At 41.5% G+C, this 20,232-nt stretch overlaps 1 protein-coding gene across 12 annotated transcripts in view; it reads right to left on the bottom strand.

Moving 5' to 3' along the window:
* The window catches only part of SUMF1 (sulfatase modifying factor 1), a 129,812-nt gene extending 115,945 nt beyond the window's left edge, over positions 1–13,867 (bottom strand). For 11 of the 12 annotated variants that reach the window (XR_008615740.1, XR_008615739.1, XR_003676885.2 and 8 more), the window contains exons 1-3: positions 13,573–13,843; positions 4,546–4,719; positions 1,276–1,350 (exon numbers count right to left, since the gene is read on the bottom strand). Coding sequence is in view for 8 of the 12 variants with exons in the window: in XM_028479120.2 (XP_028334921.1) it covers positions 1,276–1,350; positions 4,546–4,719; positions 13,573–13,842 (519 nt within the window). In the remaining 4 variants the exon portion in view is untranslated. Of the gene's footprint in view, positions 1–1,275; positions 1,351–4,545; positions 4,720–13,572 lie in introns of all 12 variants that reach the window. The other variant, XM_024123905.2, reaches the window with a different exon arrangement.
* Between the last annotated feature and the right edge of the window lie 6,365 nt (positions 13,868–20,232).

Here is a 20,232-nt window from a genome sequence, read left to right as displayed (position 1 = left end):
GCAGTACGCGGGCCTCTCACTGTTGTGGCCTCTTCCGTTGCAGAGCACAGGCTCAGCGGCCACGGCTCACGAGCCCAGCTGCTCCGCGGCATGTGGTATCTTCCTGGACCAGGGCACAAACCTGTGTCCCCTGCATCGGCAGGCAGATTCTCAACCACTGCGCCACCAGGGAAGCCCCTTCAGTCATGTTTTTAAGACATTTTTCTAAAATACATACATAAAAGTGGCCTGATTCTCCTATAAATGACTTGAGAGCAAATCTGCTTTTACCTCATCTTTTCCCCTCCAAGTTTTGCTACGAGTTTGAAGAGAAAGCAAACCCAAGCCAGGAATGTTTAATTTTTCTGGCACTGCTGCTTACCAGAGAATAGTGACCCCAACACATAAAGACGAGATTCAGGCAGGAGTTGAAAGGGAACTTGTATAACAAAGGAAGATTAGTGCTGAATTCCTGTCTTCAACGTCTGTATCTTAATCAGTCTTCCCTGGGTCAGCTGACCCCGTTTCCTTTCCTCTCTTCCCACCTCCTGCTTCTTCTGTGTCCTCAGCCATCCTTCTTTTGTGAGCCCTCAGCTTCCCAGCTTACCCACACTCCTTTCCTTGTATATTTTGCTTTCTCATGAGACATGTGAGTAAACAAATTCTCAAATATACACAAACCTACTAAAATGACTGGAACAGAAATCCCAAGTTCCACTCACCACACAGGGGCTTATGGAGACCTAGTCCAGTCTCCATGATTTCCCTGGACCCCTTTATGAGAGAAGGTACACCCTGGATGGAAAGGACCAGGTCCTGGGTTCAATTTCCTGTGTACATCCACAGCAAAGGGCCCCTTTCATAACTACGACTCTGATCAAGTGAATTCAGGAATGTTTAAATAGAAAGCTCTCTCTCCATACCAGAACCTGATGAGACCAAGACTTTAAGAAAAGAAGTAAAAAACATGCACATTTAACCCTCCATTCTAGAAATGGCTATGAGCAAAAGAAACCCACAAGTGTCTAAAGCCCAGCTGAGCTCCACTTATACTCAGGTACACAAGACAGAAGCTCATGTCAGACCCAACACTTCAGATACTGTCCCAGGTTTGTGCCACTTTCCTCAAGATAAGGTGCCCTGGTCCCATAGGTCTGTTCTATGGGCAAATCTATAGCAGGAAAATGGTGAGGCGTCTTTGGTGGGGGGAGTGGGGGCTGGTAGTTTGGATTTTTCACCCAAGCCCTTTCCAATGAGCAACAGAGAAATATGAGAGCCTGTTTAAACATTACTTACTGCCTGTTGGATATCAGACTTCACTTGCTCACTCAACATGCCTTCAAAGACAAAGGAGTCACCAAACTTCTCAGCCTAAAGGAAAGGAAGGAAATAAAAATCCAAAAAAGGTTGTAGTAACATATTTCACACGTGCCATTTTCTCTGTACGCTACTAAAGTGGTTCCTCTTGTCCAAATGAACTTAAACTTGTCTTATAACCTCCCAAAGGATTCAGAAATGACCTAAAAGCATCTGGCTTCCTGTTAAAACAGGTTACTGTCACTTACAGAGACCATTTTTATTTAAGGCTCATTTAGCTGATAAGAATGCAGACTGGAAGAGATTAGCTATTGAGACTGTGATTGTTTCTGTTGATGGAAACACATCTCCCCAAGTATTACAAATGACTTTGGAAAATAACAAGATTCTTTACATGTCAGATTATGTAATCAACCTTTGTCCCTTCTTCTGCTCCTGGAACCTAGCTGAAAGAAGTAAATGGCACTGTTTGTTGATATTCTGACACACTCCACTAAGGTGTCCACTGTGCTTATACATCTCAAGTAACCAGTTCAAGCACCAGATGGAAATCTGTATTTTAAACATTTTTATTTACCATTACTGTCTCAAGTCCACATCTACCTGGTTTTCTTTGTTGCGTATGACCCCAGTTCTGGAAACACCCAATGTAGTCTCTTGGTCTCCATGATTTTACTCTTCTAGTTTTCTTCCTCCATTTCAGACTCCTCCTTCTCATCTCCTGAAATATGTGGGCTCTTCTTCTTGCCCCTAAGACACTGTTGCTCCCCAGAGCTCTGCCCTGGCTCTCTGCTCTTCTTACTCTACACCAGTGGCCCTCAGGCTCTGAGATCACCTGGCCAGCTTGTTATAGCTACACAGCACTGCTCCCCAAGCCCAGAGGTTCTGATTCTGTGGGTCTGGGGTGAGGCCAAGGAACCTGCCCGTGTGAACAGATAAGCTGGTGATTCTAATATAGGTGGTCTAAGAGATTACACGATGAGATACACCGACCTGCTGCTGGACAAACTCTTGAAATCCCATGATTTTAACCACCACCGGCATTTCAAATGATGCTCATGTCTCCACCTCCAGTCCTCTCCTCTCCTCCCCACGTGATATTAACGGCCTACTAGATCCCTGTATTTCCAGCCTTATGAGCTGGAGCTCATAAGGAGCTCCAGCTCCTTTTGCTGATTAGAGCTCATCATCTTTTCTCCACCCCAGCTCTTATTTCTGTATTCCCTTGTGGCATCACCATAACTGAGAACCCAGACCATTCCTTCACTCAACAACATGTACCAAACACCTATCAGATGCCTGGCTTTGGGCTAAATGACAGAGATACAAGGTCAATATTACAGAGGCATGGTCTCTGCCCTTAGAGCACTCACATATGGGGCCACAAACAAAAGTCAAGTCAAACAAAGAAAGGAAGAATATAATTACAACTTTACTTGACCTTGTAAGGCACAGAGTATAGAGAGAAGCCTCCTTTTGATAGGGTGGGCAGAGAAAGCCTCCCTGAGAGGGATATTGAAACTGAGATGACTCGAGAATGAGAAGGCGCCAGCCATGCAAAAGGGGGACAGGTAACGGGGTCAGGAAATTCCAAGCAGGGGGAAAGTATGGGCTGCACCCCCAAGATGGGAAAGAGTGTCAAGTCTGCAAGGAACAGAAACAAGAACAGGAGGGCTAGAACATGGTGAGCAAGGGAAATGTGATATAAAATGAAGTTGGAGAAATGGAAGCAAAGAAACATGAATGCCATAATAATATGAAGTATTTTATCCAAAGCAGGGGTTTTAACACTTTATGTGCCCTGGACCCCTCTGGCAGTATGGTGAAGCTTAAGGATCTCCTTCTCAGAATGAAATGTTTAAGTGTATACAATAAAATCAATACAATTACAAAGAAAACTGGTTATATCAAAATACTAGTAAAACAAATTTGTGCTATAGCAACATATACATATGTGTATATATATCTATACATTAAATATAAATATGTATAAATAATACATTAAATAAGATCTAGTGGCAGGCCTCATAACTATCACTTCTAAAGTGAGGATGAATAAAAACAATATTTTATGATCCCTGCAACAACAATAATGGGATACAAAATGTCTGTGATTTCTATTGGTGATAAAGTCATAGGCACTGCTGCCACTACTGTGTTATGTTGTCTATTCCTAACTGAAGGAAATGCTGAACTTCAGTTAGAGGGTAATAGAAATCCAGATGCAATATTTCCCCATCCATGCTCCTAGATGCCCTAAACTCTGCTTATTCTATCTAGTCTTGATGGGAACCCTAGTCTAAGGGAAGCTTCTTGCCTTAGAAGCCCACTTCTAACTTCATCAGACTACTGAGGAACTTGACCTGAGAGTATCTTCATGAAACAAAAAGAACAGCAACTTCTTACTACAAATAGGTACAAAAAGACAACTACTTTGTATATTTTAAGAAATTCCAAAGAAATGCAAAACCAAATTTGGATGTTGTTTTGCTTTCAGCATTCGCTCTGAAATTTTTTTTTTAAAGAAAGGAAGATGTTCTGGCCTGGAAAAAAACAAAAACAAGGACAGGGACTCCACAAACTGAAGGCCAGGGTAGGGTAGAGTCCTCTGGTAAGAAAAAAATGGGAAACCTACATAACAAGGATATTTTAGACAGTCACAGAAACTTTCATAAACTAGAAAGCCTCTCTCTTCCTATTGCCGTTTAGGACAAACATCCACTTTCAGAACCTTGCTCTGTGATTCAGCGACCACAGGAGAAAGCCTGGAACTGCCGAAGGAAAGCTTATGAGTCGTCAGGCACTGGAATAAAACCACAAAAATGAAAAGCTGCACTTCTGCATCTATTACTTATGAATTATGCAATGCTTCTGGAACATCCAAACTATAATTTTTTGAGAGAAAAGTGGCCTTACTTTACATGCTATCATCTCAAAAAGCCCGAGAGGGCAGCGATGCTCTTTGGCAGATAAAGCACGGACACACTAGAGCGTAACGGTTCAGAAGACAGGTCCTGGGGTCACACTGGCCAGGCCTGAATCCCAGCTCCGCCACTAACCAGCTGCGGGACTCAGGGCAAATCACTTTGCTAATCCCCAGTTTGCCACCTGAAAAATAACCTGCCTCACTGGGTTGCTACGAGAATAAAAATTACATGAAATATACATAAAGTGCCTATCACAGCACTGGGCACATAGGAAAAAGCGGTCAACTGATAAAGTTCTTCCTCCCCATCCCAACCCCATTACCTCTGTCAAATAGCCAGTTGAGTTCACAAACTTCTCAAATTCAGCATTACTGACTTCATAGGCATCCATGTAAAAGGCATCAATAGCAACTCTCCTCGCAGGTGCTTCCCCATCCTGCTTTATCTGAGGATCATCTGTGCCCATTGTAAATACTCCGGCAGGGATGGGGACCATCTGCAGCAAAAGGGGAAACACGGGAAGTCAGGCCGTCACCGCCAGAGTGAACCTGGGTCAAGTGTAGGGTGCCAGCACACAGCAAGCACCCAACAGCGAGCCAACCTCCGCCACAAAAGCCACTGTGAAATGAGTAAAATCATGGCATACCCCAATGAATGATCAGTCACAAAAAGAAGCGAAAATTCTTTAGGGTAGTAACTTCTTTAGGAAGAACGCTACATAATACACATCTGCACACGTTATGGAAACAGGTCTGGAGCAACAGTCACCAAGCTGCTAGTGGCTGCAGTGCAGAGGCAGGGAGAATATTCCACTTCTTTATACATTTGTGCATTTTTGTCCTTATTATCTCCATATTTCTTTTGAATTATTTTTAAAAGCAAATATAAAAATGCCAAATACAATATTTCTTTTTAAGTTTTTTTTTTTTTTTTTTTTTTGGCCACGCGGCATGTGGGATCTTAGTTCCCCGACCAGGGAAAACCCGCGCCCCCTGCAGTGGAAGCGCAGTCTTAACCACTGGACCACCAGGGAAGTCCCCATATATAATATATTTCAAAACCCACTGCGTGAATCTAGGTTCCCAATGATAATGGAAAAGACTTAAATCATTGAAATGGAAAATCTAAAAGGTTTACTAAAGGACCATGTCTTGTCCTTATTTAATATCTTATTAAAACTCGAATTGTTCCTATCTACTGTTTCACATAACCTCTCAACACCAAGAGGGCAGCAACTGAGGCTGCTTTGTTCACATGTTTTCCTAGCACTAAACATAAGATCTGAGGATCACACCGAAAATTTTCAGTTAAGAAACACAGGTCCATCCTCAGCATCACTTGGGAAATCCAACAATACAGCGGTCATCCAGTTTTACTGGGTATCCTAAATATATATCCCTCTGTCCTCTCCCCTGTTCTTTTCCTCGATTGATGCTGTAGCCTCACAATTGTCTCCTTGCCTCCAGTCTCATCCCTTCACATTTCTCCCGGCTCCTCTCTAAGCCATCAACCTTCCTTTCAATCATTCATACAAGTATTTAAGCCCCTACTGAACTTCCCAAAATATCTGTCTTCTGTATCCCACACAATTTATTGAAGCTCTGCTTGGAACAGAAAAAGACTGGAAACAACCTAAATATTTTTCAATATTGGAATGATTAACTAAAATGTGGGCCACCCAGAAAATGGAAAATTAGGCAGCCATAAGAAAAGGAAAAGAAGGAAAACAACAGGAAAAAAAAGACACTTTTAATATATTGATACGGAGAGATCTCACCACGATGAAGAGGAAAGTGAACAAAGCAAGGTGCACCCTAGAAAGCATGGTGTGTTATCATCTGCGTGAAAAGGAGGTGGGCGGGAGAACATAGATTCACATATTTTTTTGTATTTGCTTACATTTGCAGAACACGGCTCTGGGAAGATAGTCAAGAAACTCATGCAGTGGTTGTCTGAGGGAAAGGTTATTACGTAAGTGGAAAATTTTTCACTATACACCCTTCTACAGAATTCTTTTTTTAATTTTAAAACCATGTAATGTACTCTATTCAAAATAACAAACAATAAAGTGTCAATCTGATTACACCCCTTTCCTACTTAAATTCTTCAGGGATCCCCAGCACCTCTGAGGGTAAACTATCTCAGCATCAGAGCCTAATCTCTCCCCATCTCTCTCACGCTGTACTCCACCTGCACTTCATCTCTTGTGAATAACATCAACGCTCAAGGATCACCTCCTACAGAGGAAGGCCTTTCCTGCCTGCATTTCCCTCTGCTGGCTGGGCATATCCCCCTCATTTGGGATCCTCTGATAAACACCTCTCTAAACAACTGACACACACTGTACATATTTTAATGGCTTGTTTTTACCTGCCCTAGATCCCAGGTTCCTTGGGGACCAGAAATAAAGTTTTCACTTCTATGTCCCCAGCTCCTAGTACGTTGCATAATTCACGGAAGGAAGGAAAGAAGGAAGGAAGGAAAGAAGGAAGGAAGGAAGGGAGTGGGGGGGATGGATGGATGAAGAAACTTCATTGACTGAAAGAGTGGCATCACGGCTACAGTGAAAAATGTATCATTTGAATTATTCCTAAATATAAAAATTCTCTTTCTTTTATAACACCATCCCAGACATGGATAGCATGCCTGCATCACAGTGAAACCTGTTTAAGAGACTCTGCTCAAAGACTGAACTAGGTTCACACATTATTCTCATTATTCTCCAAGCATCTGGGACACAAGATTCCTCAGTCGAGATGAGAAGTCAGAATTTCAAGCAGCTCTGCAAAGAAGCAGAAAAATAGAAGCCTGCAGACGAAAGCTTAAAATGATTATTAAAATGATCTAATAAAAGGTTTCATGTTTCCTAAAGGACTTTAAGGAAAAAAAAAAAAAGCTTTCCAGCAGCAGACAAGTAGGTCCTTTTCTGAGAACGGTTGTTCATCCCAAGGTGCAAACACAAGGCCTATAGGAAACTGTGCCCATTGTTCCCAATGAAGTTTTACAATTATCTCAGTTTTTCATCCCTCTCTCCCTCCAGGTGAGCACCAACAATGCTAATACAATCACAACTTCCACTGTGGACCCCTGGCCTAATTTTCTTCTCTTTCATTAACCATCAGAGATCGCCAGCAACGAATAAGCCAAGTTTCCATTCTGGAGGCTATAGATAAAAATAGCCTGCATGGCTCTGACTGGATCATAATTCCCAATCGGCACTAATGAAGTCTCTGTCCTACAAACGTAGAATGTCGTTCTAGTGAAATCCAGAGCATCAGGTCTCACACTCCTAAACCAAATACAAAGAACCATTTTGATCAAGTCTTCATGAGGTTCCAGATTCAAACAATCCACTCCTCCTTGGAGGTAAGTTAAAACCCCTTCTGGCACATCAGTTTCTGCCACTGCCAAGCAAGCCAAAAGGACAGGTGAAGTCAAAGCAACTCTCTTATCACTAGGACCATACTTGGGCTACACACTCTGGCCAGGTGCAGTAGACATCTATGATTTTTGCCCACCTGGCACCCATTCCCTCCTGTTCTTGTAAGAGCAAGCGACATCTCTTTGAAAACCACTTCTTCAACTAAGTATACGTCTCAGGCGGAGCTGGAAGACACTGCTCCACGGCCCCTACTCCCTGCCCACACACAGCCCGCCCCTGCCCCATGACTCAGGCCTAGCCAATTACCACATTCTTTTGACCACAGAGATGTAACCAGGGATAGGCCCACGACCCAATCAAAGTTAATCTCAGAAGTTTTGCTGGAGCTATGAGGGAAAGAAAACTCTCTTTCTCTTCCAGCTCTTTGATCATTAGGAGAAGGAATACTACCTAAAAATGAAGCCAACATAGAAGAAAGAGGAGCTGCCAAGAGAGAGCCAATAAGAGAGATCTGGAGATGCTGCCTGAGGCCCTGCATCCAGCTGTGTCTGGACCATATCTGCACTTGAACTTCCCAGCCATGAGAGCCCAAAAATGTCCCTACCCACACTTCTTTATCAGCCTACTAAGCTAGTTTTAAGAATCTTTTCTTTCACTTGCTTCTGTGGGACTTTTGTTTTACACACAAAAATGAAATGTTTATATGCAACCCTTTTGTGTAGCACTTCTCCTTTTTCCTTCTTTCCTCTCTTCAAACCTAAGTAAAAAGCTAAAGGCTCCAGAGAAAGCTGGGTGAATAACAAGAGAAGCAAGTTCCCTGGATCTGCCCACAAACTGCTGCCTTAACTATCTAGGCAGGGCTTACCTACCTATATCACCCTGTCACTCTACTGACACTAATCATAGATGAAATGGCATTAAAGTTCCTTCAAGCCCTGGGATTTCATGAATTCTATTCAGCCTCAGTTGTCACATCTGTAAAGTGGGGGATAATATCTCACAGGATCCTGGGGAGGATAAAATACAGCAAAAAGACTGCTTTCCAAAGTTTTCTTTAAAAAGTAACTCATACCCTTAATTCCCCTGGCAGTTTCTCAATATTGTATCCAACAGAAAAAAGGTAAAAGATCATTCCAGAAATTGTTACACGATGCCTAAATGTGTAAAGCGCTTGGAGGATACAGACATTAAAACAGGTCTAAAAATTGCTTCCCGTGTAGAAAGAGATATCAGACAATTACACAAATAACACTACTTTACAGAAAATATACAAGTTTCCATCAGACATTGACAAAATGCTATGCGAATTTAGAGGATAGAAACACTACTTCTTCCTGGAAGAAAGGGGTCATAGAAGAGATGGTATCCAATCGTGTCTTGACACCTGGGTAAGCATTACCCGATCAAACCATCCTCAGACCGGAAATTGACTGAATTTACCCACATATACAGAGATACCACGTACAATTTTATTGTCTCATGATCTTCAATGCCTTTTCAAACAACTCTTTTAAAAGATACATGGAGATTAAAACATTTTGATACATTTTCATAAAATAATAAGCTATACAGAACATTGTTAGAATAGTTTTCTCAATGAGCACTGTATATTTTTTAACCAGAGGGAAGTTAAGTAAAATTTGAAAATATCTATATTGTTTCCCAGACAATTCTTACTGCCATAACTTTCTAGTGAAACCTAAATTTCTTGAGGGTAAAGCCCAGTGCTATTTACTTCTCTGTAAACAGCACTTGCCAAGTGTTCATTAAATTGATTAAAATAAGACTCACACCTAAAAAGCGTTACATTAAAAAGGGTGAAAATGTCACCCCCAGAAACCTTAAACTACTTACATATCCCAGAACACACCATGCACTTGTACAATGCTTCGTTTGTACCCATGCTATTCTCCTTCTTGCAATGTCCTTCAATCTGCCCTTCCATCCCCAACTCCTGAAAATGTCTCCTCCAAGGAAGGCCTAGCCTAATGTGGTCTCTTCTTTGAGCACTTCCTGACTTATCCAGGAGACAAGAATCCTTTCTTCCTCTCCGAGTACTTTGTACATACTCCTCCTACAGGACTGTCACTATAGAAAAATGATGCTTGCATATAACTGTGATTGTGTGTGTGTGTGTGTGTGTGTGTGTGTGTGTGTGTGTGAGAGAGAGAGAGAGAGAGAGAGAGAGAGAGAGAGAGAGAGAGAGGTCTACCAACAAGTTAATGCCTTGAGGGTAGGGCATAGGTCTTCCTTTTCTATAAGCCCAGAACACAGGACAGAGTCTTATACAATACGTGTGCCAAATAAGTATTTATTGAATTAAACTAAATAAACGGAAAACAAAAATAGATTCAGTACAACCTCAATCCAAATCCCAGCAAGTTATTTGATCGAGATCAACAATACGATACTCAAGTTTATATGGAGAGGCAAAAGACCCAGAAGAACCAACACAATATTGATGAGAAAAATGAAGTTGGAGGAAAGACACTATGCAACTTATTATAAAACTACAGTAGCCAAGACATGTATTGGTTAAAGAACACCCAAACAGATTAATGGAACAGCGGAGAGAGACCAGAAATAGACCTCCATAAATATAATCAAATGATCTTTGACAAAGGAGCAAAGACAATACAATGGAGCTAAGGCAGTCTCTTCAACAAATGCTGGTACAAGTGGACATCCACGTGCAAAAAAAAAAAGGAATCTAGACAGAGACCACTCTTCAAAAGACAGTGTCAAGAGATGAAGAAGACAAGCAACAGACTGGGAGAAAATAGTTGCTGATGACACATCTGATAAAGGACTGTTATCCAACATAAACAACTCTTAAAACTCAACAATAAGAAAACAAACAATACAATTAAAAATGGGCCAAGGACCTTCCAAAGAAGATATACAGGTGGCAAAGATGCTCAGCATGTCAACCAAAAAATGCAAAATTAAAACAAGATACCATTACATACCTTAGAATGGCCAAAATCTGAAACACTGACACCACCAAATGCTGACAAGGGTGTGGAGCAACAGGAATTCTCATGCATTGCTAGTAGGAATGCACAACGGTACAGCCGCTTTGGAAGACAGTTTGGTGGTCTCTTACAAAACTAAGCATACTCTTGCTATATGATCCAACAATCACATTCCTTGGTATTTACCCAAAGGTGTTGAAAATTTTATGTCCACACAAAAAACCTGCACCCAGATTTTTATAGCAGCTTTATTCATAATTGCCAAAACTCAGAAACAAGCAAGATGCCTTTCAGTCGGTGAATGGATAAACTGTGGTACATCCAGAGAATACATTATTATTCAGCATGAAAAATAAATGAACCATCAAGCTATGAAAAGACACAGAGGAAACTTAAATGAATATTACTAAGTGAAGGAAGCCAATCTGAAGAGCCTATATACTGTATGATTCCAACTATAAGACATTCTGGAAAAGGCAAAACTTATGGAGACAGTAAAAAGATCAGTGGTTGCCACCGGGGAGGAGGGAGAGGGATGAAGAGGCAGAGCACAGAAGATTCTTAGGGCAACAAAAATATTCTGTATGATACTATAGTGATGGACATATGTCGCTGTACGTTCGTCCAAACCTATAAAATGTTCAAAACCGACAGTGAATCCTAATGTAAATTACAGTTGACTCCTGAACAACACGGATTTGAACTGTGAGGGTCAACTTATACGTAGACTTTTTCAATAGATACATACTTCAGTACTACACGACCTGCACTTTGCTGAATCCTGGAATGCAGAACCACAGGTACGGAGGGCCAACTGCAAAGTTATACTAGGATTTTTGACCGCGCAGGGGGCCAGTGCCCCTAACCCACATGTTTTTCAAGGGTCAACTGTATAGACTTTGGGTGATTATGATATGTCGGTGCAGGTTTATCAATTGTAACAAATGTACCACTGTGGTGGAGGATGTTGATAATGGGCAAGGCTATGCCTGTGTTGGGGCAGGAGGTATATGGGAAATCTCTTTACCTTCCTCTCAATTTTGCTGTGAACCTAAAACTGCTCAAAAAAATAATCCTTTTATTTAAAAAAAGAAAGAAAGAAAATTAAGAAAATAAAGGGTTATCACTACGACCATGTATCTCACATAATATGGGACTTCCTGAATTCAGAATAAATGGCTAAGTGTCAGAATTAGACCAAAATCATCTGCACATGAACTAAAACATGTGAAACCAAGGAAAACAGAGAGACAAAGAACAGCCTCCTATGAAGTCCTTTGTCTTGATAAGAAGTCTACTTCAGGTTCAAGCATTAAGTTTAAGAGTCCGTGAAGGCTTGTGAGCTGTGTTCTCAACAACTGCTAGTTTACTAATAACTTGGGATGCTGCCAAACATTATAGAAACTGAGTGCAAGGGAAGATAAACATAAAATAAATGCACATATACAAAATACAAATTAATTAATTATATATTTTTCCCTTTATAAAATGAATGCAAGATATGGCCAAAGATGACTTATACAATACTCAGTCCGGACGTGAAACCACTCTAAAGGGATGAAAAATGTATATCTTATAATGATACATACATCCCATTCTGGAATCAATAGGACATTGCAGCATTTAAAATGAGGACTGTTCAGTACTGCCCAGAAGGTTCTCGGCCAAAGTTTGACACAGACCAATGTACATGCAAATAAGACAGCGCCCCTGTTAGTTACAAAGCAGATAAACAGAGGGCTTTCCCTGCAGGAGGAGGGAGAAATTGATTATCAATTACCATTCAAGTTATAGAGGAATTAAAATCAAGTATGGCTAACACACACTACAACTGTAACCAAGGCTCCCCACCACACAAAAGATAAACACTAATAATGCAGGGAATCCTCTGAGGAACAAGAGGAAAAATTTTAAAGGCCAGTAATTATACAGGATGGAGAAACAATAAGAAGTCCAGCCACCAACCTCCTAACACTCTATACCCAAGTCACAAAATTATGGTCCTGACTCCCCTCCCTCTCACAACCTAGCTGGGGAGAGACACCAAGAGACAAATATCTTCAGTAATGGTTATGTCAGAGCAAACAGGTACAACTGCGGCAGCATATGGAAATACTGAAGGAGACGGAAGGAAAGAGGGCAGGTAAGGCCTGCAGGAGAATGTTACCTCTCACCTAAGTCCTGAAAATTGGTCAGAATTAACCCACAGGAAAAAAAAAACTGGGACAGAAAAAGCTGGAAAGGGTGTACTAGGATTCAAGAAGAACTTCTTTGGGAGTCAGCAGATCTAAGTTGTTTTCACAGCCATACCAATATGCAAAATACCTGGAATGGTAAGAACTAAGGAACAGTTATTAATTTTTTTGTTTTTGTTTTAATTAAGAACTAAGTAATAGTTATTATTAATGTTATTTACATAGCCTAGCACATAAAACATTCAGGCACTGTGCAAGGTATAGATAAGCGATAGTAATAAAACAACTACTGTTTACTTAGTCTTTCCCATGTATTAAAGTGCTAGGAATAGCAGAATAAATAAGACAAGTCCTTGTCCTCAAGAAGCAGAGTCTACTGTCAGAGACTACTAATAAGTAAACAACAAGGTTAGAGACACTGACACCCAGTGTCCTGATTCCTTCACAATTAATGAGAGGAACGCAGGACTTAAACCCACATCTATCTGACTTAAAATTCTGAGAACCTCATCAAGAAGACAGGGTGCAAGAACGAGGAAGCAGGAAATAAGAGGTAAGAAAAGGAAAGACAACTGTCCTGAAACCAAACTCCCTAATGCTCAGCATTACGCAGAGCCCCAAGACCCACCCGTTTCGGAGGGCGGAAGAACTTCTCATCAAACGCGGTCTGCAAGTGCGCGATTTGGCAATGTGATTATAATCTTTACTTGCCTTCCTCCAACCCCTGGCCTTACCCATCCCAACCCTGTCGAAGAACCCGACGACCCCAACCCGTCGTTAGGGAACCAAGAGAGCACCTTGGTGGGCGGGAACGGCCGCTCTCCGGATACCGAGCCCGGGGCGTTCGCCTCCCGCGAGTATCGGTGCTCGGCCGCCGAGCTGCCGTGGGCCCCGGGCCGCTGGGGAGTGCCACAACCGCACGAGCCCGCGAGGGACGCCGCGCCCGCCTCGGCCCCGGCCTCTTCGCCCCCCGCCGCCCGGCCCAGCAGCAGGAGCAGAGGCAAAGAGAGAACGAGACCGAGCCCGGCGCCTCGTCCTCGAGCCGGCCCTAGCGCGGGCGCAGCCATGTTGTCCCACTAGCCATGTGACCCTTTGGGTCACGTGGCCCCGCCCTCCTTAAAGGGGCCAAGCCCTAGGCTGACTTCAGTGTCCCTAGGAGTTGCCCTCTTTCCACCTCTCTCCAGGTACCTCTCCTTTAGAGCCTTCCTCCTTGGCTCTCCTGACGGGAAAACAACAAAACCCAAAAAGTCTCGGCCTTCCGCAGCCTTTGCGCCCCATTTTTATTTTTAGGTTGAAAAAATTATAATCGAGTTTATTGAGCATTTGTTATGTGCCAGGCAATACACTAGGTGAGCACTTTATTTTTTGAAATCTCATTTAATCCTCACGAGGACCCTGAATGTTGAGTGCACAGAACAATTAAGTGATCTGCCCAAGGTCACAAGGCAAATAAATGTCAAAAGACGAGATTTAAACCCAGCCACGCTGCGTCTCTAACACATACCTTCAAACCCTGAGTTTTAAACCATTATGCTGTAATGCAGGCAATTCAGTATGCTTCCCTTAACAGGAAAATGGAAGATAAACTTGTTGAAGGACACCTCACCAAGGGATACAGTTAGAGAAATCCCTACTGTGGCTCTCAAAGTGTCGTCCCAGACCAGCAGCAGCACCCGGGAACTAGTTAGAAATTCAACACTCAGTCACAATGTCTGGGGACAGGACACATCAATCTGTGCATTTAACAAGTTCTCCAGATGATTCTAAAGCACACTGATGCACACTAAAGTTTGAGAACCTCTGTTTTATAAGACCCAATCTCTTCAGGGGGGGAAAAAAAGGCAAAAGAAAAACCAGAAAGAAGGGGGACCTATAGATTAAATATGACATCTCACACAATTGTAGTATATATGAATCTTATCTAAAGACTTATTCAAACCTACTGATCTCAAAATTTTTAGGATAATCAGAGAAATATGGCCACTAAATCAAGTTATAATATTTGATAAAATTAAGAATTACTGTCAGTTTTGTTTTTAGTTTTTTAAGAGTGATAATGGTATTTGTGGGTATGTTTTTTAAAAGAATCCCTTCCTTTGAGATATATGTATTAAAATAGATGATAGATAGATAGATAGATAAAAAGACATGCTGTTGCCAAGGAGTTGCTTCTCAAAATATGGTGAATGTGGGGGATGGCTAGAGATGAAACACAACTGGCCATGAGTTGGTCATTGTTAAAGCTGCTTTATGGATTTTTGAGTGGTTATTGTCCTATTCTTTCTAGTTTATGTTTGAATTTTTTTAATATAAAGGAAAGTCCGTGATCATTTTGCAATACATACAAATAGGGAATCATTCTGTTGTACACCTGAAACTAATCTAATGTGTCAACTATATCCCAAATGAAAAAAAAACAGGTGAAAAAAATGTTAAGTCCTTCCATACTTGCTATTTTACAGTTTGCCAAGAGCTTTCACACATTTTCTCATTTGACAGCACAACCCCTTGGCAAGAAATCTACTATACCCATTTTACAACTGATGAGGCTGAAAGATCAATGCTTTAACCAAGGTTTTACATGTTAACTGTGCACAAATATAGATTCCAGGTTAGAGATAATCTCTGTCAGTCTCTTTGCAAGTGTTCAATCTCAGCACAAGCCTGCTGCCCTACCGAGCCCTGAGTTCCTTTGACTGATGGTCCTGCTACTCTATTAGGCGACAACCTTCATGAAGGCAAGGATCCTGCCTATTTGTTCACCATTGTATCTGCAAAATTAGGCCAAGACCTGGCACTTAATAAACACTTAGTGAATATCTGTTGAGTTAATGGAAAAATGAATGGCAGCAATCATGACCTCTTTCCCTTAAAGGGAAGCAAATTGTTGAGAAAACAATACAGATTTTAGACTCAGAAAGAGCTGCGTTTAAAGCCGGCCACTTACAAGAAGTATTCACCCTTCTAAGCCACTATTTCTTCATGTGTGAAACGGGGATAATAATAGCACCTTCTTACAGATTTTATGAAGATTAAGTGAGAGAGAGTTGTAAAAGTCTTAGCATTTCACAATACCTGAAAAAATGTTTGCTATTATTAGCCATCATTATCAAAGATGGAAACTTTGTTGATTCTCCAGGAAGTATCAACCTTCTCTCTCAGTTCATTAAATAATGTCTTATTGGTCACTAATCAATGAGTAAGTGGGAAAAAATGATGAGAAATCCATAGGTGAGAAGGCCATGCTAGGAATCAGAGTTAAAAGTACAGCTCAGCAATCAACTCTACTGCAATTAGAGCAATTTATCTAGACTTTGTCTCATGCTCTGGCTCCCACTTAAGTTCCTTCTACTGGTCTTCTTGCCCCTTCCATCTAATGAAGCTATAGATGAAAGAACTCAGACCTGACGGTGACTTCTGTGTTCACTAAACAGCAAGACCAGTGTGACTGCAGTAGAATGAACAAGGGAGGGGGGAACAACGAAGGAGGTCGGAAAGTAACAGGGGGCCAGATTATGTAGGATCTAGTAAGCTTCTACGCTAACTGAAAGGCAGGGTCATTACACAGTTTTGAGACGACATCTCACACTTTTCCTGCTAATCAGGGTCAATTTCCCTGCCAAGTTATAGACTCCTTGTCTTGCCTGCTGGTCCCTGAACACAAGGAGTCCAAAGTGCCCTGACAGCAGTCATGGCTTGTAGTTCAATGGGATATTGCCTGTGCACAGAAAGAGTATACTCCTTTGAGGACCAGGACGAGGCGAGCCTCTGTTGAATTGCTGAGTGATGCTGGTGCCCCCTCTGCCCCGTGCATGCCTGACAGCCTTGGCACCTAGCGTCTCATGAGGGCCCTCCCAGGGAATACAGTCCTCAGTGGGTCTTCTGGCCTCTCCGAATAAATCCAAACAGAAATTTTTACTTCCCTGAGCTATCAAGTCCTTTCCTCTATCTGCTTCAGCAACCCATGCATTTCACCTTCATTTAGAGTAAGCCACTGCTTTCCCCCGGCTTCTAGATCCACTCTAGCAGTGAGTCTGCCCCTTTCCCTGGGGTCCTTGCCAAGGTATGAAATCCCAAGTCCTAAGTGAGAACTTCCAAGTCAATACATTCTTGCCCATCCATTCTTGTGTTCTGGGCCCTTAATCAAATACCCACACAGTTCAGGCCCAAGGTTACTCCCCTGGCTTTGGTTCATATGTGCTAGTTAATTCCTTTGTAAAACAGCTTTACTGAGATATAATTCACACACCATACAATTTACCCTTTTAAAGTATATAATTCAATGATTTTTCATATACTCACATTATTATACAACCATCACCATAATCTAATTTTGGAACATTTTTATTATCCCCCCCAAAGAAACTCCAAACCTCATTAACAGTCACTCTTCATTCCCTCATCCCCCAACCCTGACCCAGGTAACACCCACTCGACTTTCTGTCTCCATAGACTTGCCTATTCTGGACATTTCTTGTAAATGAAATCATAAAATATATGGCTTTTTGTGTCTGCTTCTTTCACTTGGAATATTTCTGAGATTCATCCATGTTGTAGCACAAGTCAGCACTTCTTTCCTTTTCATGGCCAAAATACCAAATTTAATTCATCCATTCATCAGTTGATGGACATTTGGATTGTTTCCACTTTTTAGCTATTATGAATAATGCAGCTATGGACAGCGTATGAACATTTGTCTACAAGTTTTGTGTGGACATATGTTTCATTTCTCTTGGGTATAAACTAGGGGTGGGATTGTTTGGTTATATGGTAACTCTGTGTCTAACCTCTTGCGGGAGCTGCCAAACTGTTTTCCAAAGCGCCTGTACCAGTTTACATTCCCATCAACAATGCCGGAGGGGTTCTACTTTCTCCATCGTGCTAGTTAATTCTTTCATTTCCTTTAGAGTAAAATCTCTTTCCTCCTTTCTGAGGCCCAGCATTTCCTCAGTTTGGCTATAGTGGGATTTAACTCTCCTTATAGCCTGGCAGGCACAGAGGAGGTGGGGGCACTGCCTGGGGTGAGGGGAACCTTCAGCGTCTTCCCACGTGGAGGAACTGCTAATTCTCCAAACTCAATACTAGTTCTCTGCAGGCTCTGGGGCTCAGAGGAGTCTGCAGAGCCACATTTCTCAGGGTCCTCCACCTACATGTTCCTGCCCCATGTTTTGAGTCCCAGATTTTTCCAGTCTGATCCCTGACTTTAGCATAGGAAGCCTGCCATGGCTGAGCATCCAAACATCTCTGGAGCTCTGGATTCTAACAATCAGATCATTAGCCTGACACTCAGCTCGACCTGCTCTTAAACAGCTACCAAAGAGCCCCTTTGGCTTTCACATGTACTTCTTAACTGTTTTTCTAGCTGCCCTTGTGTCTCTTTGTCTCTCTGCAGGGTGTCAATGCCACTTGGTAATAACCAGCCAATCCCATTATTCTTGGATCCATTGTTCCTCTACATCTTTCAAATTCCCAAAATCAGCACACTGGTGTAGACGTTCCTTTCCACATGGACATTTTCCCAGGTCAGCACCAGGAAAAATTTTAACAGTTGGGCTGCCACCTTGTGCCAGGGGCTGTCCGTACCCCATATACCACTCAAGATGGGGGTCCTCTGAGGAGGAAGAACAGAGCTGGAGGAATCATGTTCGCTGACTTCAGACTGTACTACAAAGCTACAGGATTCAAAACAGTATGGTACTTGCACAAAAACAGACACATAGATCAAAGGAAAAGAATAGAAAGCCCAGAAATAAATCCACACCCGTATGGTCATTAATCTACAACAAAGGAGGCAGGAATATACAATGAGAAAAGACAGTCTCTTCAATAAGGAGTGCTGGGGAAACTGGACAGCTACATGTAAAAAACGAAATTAGAATATTCTCTAATACCATATACAAAAATAAACTCAAAATGGATTAAGACCTAAATGTAAGACTGGAAACCATAAAACCCCTAGAAGAAAACATAGGCAGAACACTCTTTGACATAAATCGCAGCAGTATTTTTGGTGGGGAATCTGTGTCCTAAAGCAAAGGAAGTAAAAGCAAAAGTAAACAAATGGGACCTAATTAGGCTTGAAAGTATTTGCACAGCAAAGGAAACCATCAACAAAAGGAAAAGACAACCTACTGAATGGGAGAAAATATCTTCTAATGATATGACCACTAAGGGGTTAATATCCAAAATATATAAACAGCTCAAACAACTCAACAACAAAAAAAAACAACCCAATTAAAAAATGGGCAGAAGACCTGAACAGACACTTTTCCAAAGAAGACATGCAGATAGCCAATAGGCACATGAAAAGATTCTCAACATCATTAATCATCAGAGAAATGCAAATTAAAACCACAAAAAGATATCACCACACACCTGTCAGAATGGCTATCATCAAAAAGAACTCAAATAGGAATGTTGGTGAGGCTATGGAGAAAATGGCACCCTCATACACAGTTGGTGGGAATGTGAATTGGTGCAGCCATTGTGGAAAATAGTATGGAGGGTTCTCAAAAAACTAAAAATAGAATTATGATATGACCCAGCAATTCCACTCCTGGGTATACATCTGGAAAAATAATGAAAATACGAATTCAGAAAGATACATGCACCCCAATGTTCATAGCAGCATTATTTACAGTAGCCGAGATATGGAAGCAACCTAAGTGTCCATCAATAGTGGATAAAGAAGATATATATATATATATACACACACACACATATATATATATATATGCACACACATATGTAATGGAATACTACTCAGCCATAGAAAAGAATGAAATTTTGCCATTTGCAACAACATGGATGTGCTTGGGGGATATTATCCTAAGTGAAATAAGTCAGAGACAAATACTGTATGATATCACTTATATGTGGAATCTAAAAACTAAAACAAACTAGTGAATATAACTAAAAGTAAACAGACTCACAGATATAGAGAACAAAGTAGTGGTTACCAGTGGTGAGAGGGAAGGAGGGGGGGCAAACTACCATGTATAAAATAAAGAAGCACAGCCTGTGCTCCGCAATGGGAGAGGCCACAGCAGTGAGAGGCCCGCGTACTGCTAAATAAATAAATAAATAATAAAGAAGACACAAGGATATATTGTACAACACAGGGAAAACAGCCACTATTTTATAATAACTGTAAACGGAGTATAACCTTTAAAAATTGAAACTGTAACTTATAGAGTATTGTACATCTACTCTATCTCATTAAAAAAAGTTGGGCATCCTCATTGCCAGCCAGGCAGTGGAAGACCCAGTCCTCAAATCCCATCTTATCACCTGCTTTCTCAGACCACTTCTAGTACCAACTCTGTCAGTGTGGTTCATGTCAAAAACAGATGCCTCCAAAACCAGAAATATAGATCAGTGGAAGAGGATAGAAAGCCCAGAGATAAACCCATGCACCTATGGTCACCCAATCTATGACAAAGGAGGCAAGAATAAAC

The sequence above is a fragment of the Physeter macrocephalus genome, chromosome 18 (assembly GCF_002837175.3).
Source record: "Physeter macrocephalus isolate SW-GA chromosome 18, ASM283717v5, whole genome shotgun sequence".
Taxonomy (NCBI): domain Eukaryota; kingdom Metazoa; phylum Chordata; class Mammalia; order Artiodactyla; family Physeteridae; genus Physeter; species Physeter macrocephalus.
This window is presented reverse-complemented; position numbering and strand designations above follow the sequence as displayed.